Raw genomic sequence first — 5,129 nt, 5'->3', positions numbered from 1 at the left:
AAAATTACAACTCAATAAACTCTACGGCAGCGGTTACAACGGCGGAACGGTTTACTCACACGCCGCCAAAGGGTGCTGTAACCTTGCCTCTGGTCAAGGTCGGGGGTTTGGCGGATCGGTCTCGGGCAATCAGAATCAAAGTAAACGGAAGCTCCAGGAACTCTAAACAAAATTCAAATTAGCGCCATCTACGGGAAAACGAAACAGTATTCCCTCCTTATAATGAATGGAACAGAAAGTAACAAAAAGCTTACTTTGCAATTAAACGGGGCTGTAGAAATTAATGTGAAAATCCCCAAATTACGGTAACGTAACTTGCCAGGATACAAAAAAGATAAACTTAGGTACTTTTCGGTAAAACGCCAAAAAGCAAAAAGAGCCCCTCTAAACAACGGCCTTACCTTTAAAAAAATTTGGCTATTCCATGGTTTCCAGCCCACACAGCGCATTACTACGTTACTTTTTGCATTTGGAAGGGTTTTTGTACACCACACGTCTAAAGCTCTATCCAGAATCCTTCGCAAACTCTTATTTGGGACGTCCGAAAGGGTTTAAAAAAGTTTCTAGTTTTGTACGATTGTTCGGTGAGCACGGATTTTTTGGTCTATTTTGCCAGGGTAGGTAATCTTGGACTGGATTTTGAGTTGGTCACATGAAAATGTGACAAAAATGCGTAGATCCATCACATCCAATTTTTTTGAATAATTAAAAACTAAACTGGATGTTATGAAACTGGCTTTTCTGTGTATCTACTAATATTTTTACGTTCCAATTGATTGCTGGTATTTTTAAAGGGTGGGTCATGTTCTTTATGGCAGAGAGGTTTCTTTCATTGCATTTTTTTCAGAGAAAACGTTTGTATCGAACGCGAAGAAACTGTAGACGACGAGGAAGAAGAGGAAGACACCAAACAAAACGAATCCGACATTGTCAAAGCTGCCAATTTCTTCTCTACATCAATCAGTCTTTCCAACTGCCACGAGTCACCGTCAAAATACGAATGCGTTACAAAGTAACTTCGATTAATCGTCTCGTAGAAAAACTAAACCATTGCATTTTTGTAGAATTAACAATCACGGCGTTGTTAAAACATTTGTTGTCCGTTACAAGTGCTGCTACGGCTTTAAACGTTCAGATGATTCGAGCGGATGCACTAAACAGGTCAAGTTGTCTCCTCTTCTAACCACAATTGAGGATGTTGGCGGTAAGGAGCTTACGAGCATGATTCGTTCCACCGGATTGGAGGATAAATTTAATTCCGAAAATTTGACGGTCCTCGTACCCACTGATGATTCTATGATTGAGTTTGCTGATAAAATGGTGGAGATGGTGAGCGTTGTGTACTGCACGGGGTAATAAATAAAGGCCGTTGTTGTTGCAGAATCAAGTTCCCGATGCAGTGCGCCGACGAAGACAAGTCAAAAATCCGGTTTCATCCAAAAATTTAGTTTTGAACCATGCCATTCCCGGATTTATTGATCTTTCTGAATTAAACAATGAGGATCTTCTAAGCAGGTACAAGAAAACCGCTTGTGTGTATTGCAAAAATTAACTGGGGATGTTACAGCGCATACGACAGCAAAATTAGGTTCAACTTTTATCCGACGCGAGACTATGGAAAAATGCTGACGGCAAATTGTGTTAAAGTGCGCAAAGGAGATAATTTGGCCACGAATGGTATTGTTCACGTTGTGGATGGTGTACTCGGTCCCGTGACAGAGGACATATTAAGTATGATCGAAGAACATCCCCAATTATCCACTTTCCGTAGAGGTACATTAGGTCTTTTCTAATATCTGAAGATGTTAAAGTGATTTTTTAGTGTTGAAAAATAGTAACCTGGAGAAGAATATCAAACCAGATGGTCATTACACAATATTTGCGCCCACCAATGATGCCTTTGGAAAATTGCCTCCTTTAATGGTTGAAAAACTACTGAATGGCGATGCCTGTACAGCAAGTAAGTCATTCTGTAAAACTTTCCCAATTTCACCATACCTTTTCAGCAATTATTAAACATCACATTGTTGCCCATACCGTTTGCTCAAGTGCGATCATTGGAAACGCTACAACTCATAGCGTCGACGGACAACTTCTCAATCTCCAACGCAGAGACGATGACGTACTCCTATTTGAAAGCAATGCGAAAATTGTCAAAACTGATATAATGGGAACTAATGGAGTGATACATTTAATTGATACTTTGGTAGTGCCAGAATCAGGTAGCTCTTGTTTTTTGTTTAAATTTCGCAAATCTTCATCCTTATTTTAGCGCTCTACATTTCGCAATCATTGAAAAACGAGAACTTCACCAAATTCCAAGCGCTTTTGGACCAAGTCGGTCTTACTGACGAGCTTGACTCCATGAAGAACATTACAGTTTTTGCACCCTCCGACGCTGCATTCGAAAATCCAAAGGCGCTCAAATATATCGAAAGTCTTCAAGAAAACAAGGAGAAACTCAAAGAAATGGTAATGTACCACGTAGTCGAAGGCCACCTTGAATCTTGCGATATGAACAACAATGTCATGCTTAAAACCAAACAAAATGAAAACAGTGTCAGACTTAACTTGTACTCAACGGTAGGTATTTCCACATATTGTTGAATTTTTAATGACCAAACTCTTGTGTGTTTCAGTTGCCAATATTTTCGAATATTATCAATCGAGCGACAGTAAATTGCGCGCGATTAACTGGGTATGATGAAAAGTCTTGCGGTTCGGTCATTCACGAAGTAAACAACATTCTGATTCCCCCCTCGAGAAATTTATGGGACGAAATTAAAAACGATGAAAAATACAGTACCTTAAGTCAAATCTTAAAGGGAACCGATTTGGAAACGGTCTTGAAAGATGAGAAAGTGTCTCTAACCGTCCTCATCCCAACTAATGACGCCTTCTCAAAACTTGATCCTGATGATCTTAAAGAATTAATGGAAGACAAAAAGAAAGCGGTCCAACTTTTAAAGAATCACATTCTGACCGGTACGTAACAAATTAGAAATACTTTATCTAACTTCTTCGTGCAGAGGTTCTGTGTTGTTCGGGAGTCAGTCGGCAAGGTTGGGGCTTCGACACTTTAATCCGCACATTGAACCACCAGCACCAGTCCGTTTCAAGACACGGCGAGCAAATACGAATTGGTGGCGCGTCCGTTTTGGAATGTGACGATCTTGCCACGAATGGCGTTATTCATACAATAAATAAGGTACTGCTACCACAACAAACTCGTTCGCCCGGTTTTGGATTTTTCCTGTTTGATATTTAAACAAAGAATCGTTAATGGCTATTATTTAAACTTTTGTGTGTTTCTATTGAATAGTGATGTTTTATTGTATGACTGAAACTGTACTTTTAAACAGTAGCTTTAGGATTATTACAAATGTGTGTTAATAAAAAACTAGAAATTATTTACTTTGTTGAATATTGTGTTGTGAGGAAGGTATCTTGCGTTGGCAGAAATGACACAACCCTCGAAATATAACCATTGGGATTTGGGATAATGGGCTTTGTACTACTCATATGGTTGCATCACTCGGTAGCATCTCTTGCTGGAACTATATGCATTTTCATCTCTATATATAAAAATGAACCCCTATTTCTTCTGGTCGCGCAATAACTTTAGAAAGACTACCGATTTCATTCATCTTTTTTTTTAAGTTTTTTAATACTGTGTAGAAGGTACTTAACGGCAAGAAAAATGGAGAAAACTTAACAACTATTTAAACATCGCGCGTTTGACGGTGCGACGGCAATTATTTTTAACAGCTACATGGATCGGCATATATCCGTTAAAAAATTAATTGATTCATTTCATAGTGTGCTGTCAATTCTATCGGATAGTTTATCCAGATTTCAGTGAGTTTATTGAGAATCGCGCATGCGTAGGTGGGACGGGCGGTATCTGTACTAGCTACAGCAAATTTTTTGTTATTATTTATTCCAGTCCGAATTGAATTCATACCTAAGAAAGAGAACAACGTCCGTCGGGTCAGCTAGTACTAAATTAAATACCGGGCAGCGGTCGTGCATGTGGTTGCATCATCACTCATTAGGGAAACTGTTGTACTGTAGCTTTAGTACAGCGGGTTGGTTTTGGCAGAGCAACATCAATAATAAGTTATAAAGCTATTATATCAATTGTATGTACATTATATATATATATATATATATATTTTGTAATGGATCAGATGCAATTGACCACTGGTCGTTGGTCATTTGTTTTCTCTTTAGCATTCTTAGTACGGTTTCTTGAAACGACCTAGCAAAATTGGCCAGCACCATGGAGACAAATAATAAGATGAGCAAAAGTTGATGCACAATAACGCATGTACGCGATTCGGGGTTTACACACCATTTCATTCGAGGGAACCTCACCTTGCACCCTCTATCGGCAACCAGCGGAAGAAGACGTTTTCATGATAGCATCCGCCCGTATCTCCAATCATACTGGGACAACCATGACTCCGTAAATACAAAGTGGTCCTGGATTACGAAAGCGGCAACCCCCCGCCACACACAGGATCAGGGTTACGTCAGGACCTCCTATTCCGAGGCCATCCCCCCCGTTATCTCGCCAGAGAAAAAGAGGAAGTCTAAACATAATGTTGGCAACAGGAATCATCAGGGCGAGCACATCAGAATACAGTTCACCTATCGTCGTGGTAGCAAAGAAAGACGTCTTAACCAAAGACGAGAGCTCTAACCTGTCCCAAATCCAGGAAACTCCCCGGGACTTCAAGACCGCAAAGGTATTCTCAGCGATCGACCTCAAATCCGGCTACTGGCAAGTGCGCCTGAAAGAAGAGTCAAGACCGGCCGCTGGCAGCCTTTTCAACTCCTAACGGCACCTCCTACCAGTTCAGGGTGATGCCCTTCGGGGGAAAAAATGCCCCGACGACTTTCCAAAAATTATTCACACGGGTCCTGGTAGGATTCCTAAGAAGTTCGCATTAGACTAACAATACCTTTTAGAGTCAACTAGGCCAACCTAGACGATATTGTTATCTACTCTGACATTTGGGAGGCCCACATCCCCACCTGCGCGTAACAATAGAGAGGTTGCAGTAACACCGACTTCAGGCATCCCTGGGAAATTGCTTTTTCGGGGTACAGACCATCGAATACCT

At 40.6% G+C, this 5,129-nt stretch overlaps 1 protein-coding gene across 1 annotated transcript; it reads left to right on the top strand.

Moving 5' to 3' along the window:
* Positions 1–779: 779 nt before the first annotated feature.
* LOC116182117 (transforming growth factor-beta-induced protein ig-h3-like) lies at positions 780–3,409 on the top strand. Its single transcript, XM_031502616.1, has 9 exons — positions 780–1,012; positions 1,065–1,329; positions 1,382–1,515; positions 1,568–1,773; positions 1,823–1,960; positions 2,007–2,222; positions 2,273–2,583; positions 2,640–2,985; positions 3,030–3,409. Exons 2-9 carry the CDS (start codon positions 1,222–1,224, stop codon positions 3,266–3,268), a joined length of 1,698 nt encoding a protein of 565 aa, XP_031358476.1. The 5' UTR covers positions 780–1,012; positions 1,065–1,221; the 3' UTR covers positions 3,269–3,409.
* Positions 3,410–5,129: the final 1,720 nt, after the last annotated feature.

Source organism: Photinus pyralis, unplaced genomic scaffold (genome assembly GCF_008802855.1).
Source record: "Photinus pyralis isolate 1611_PpyrPB1 unplaced genomic scaffold, Ppyr1.3 Ppyr1.4_unclustered_Scaffold3742, whole genome shotgun sequence".
Lineage (NCBI taxonomy): Eukaryota > Metazoa > Arthropoda > Insecta > Coleoptera > Lampyridae > Photinus > Photinus pyralis.
The sequence above is the reverse complement of the archived record's forward strand: the minus strand, read 5'-3'. Positions and strand labels throughout refer to the sequence as shown.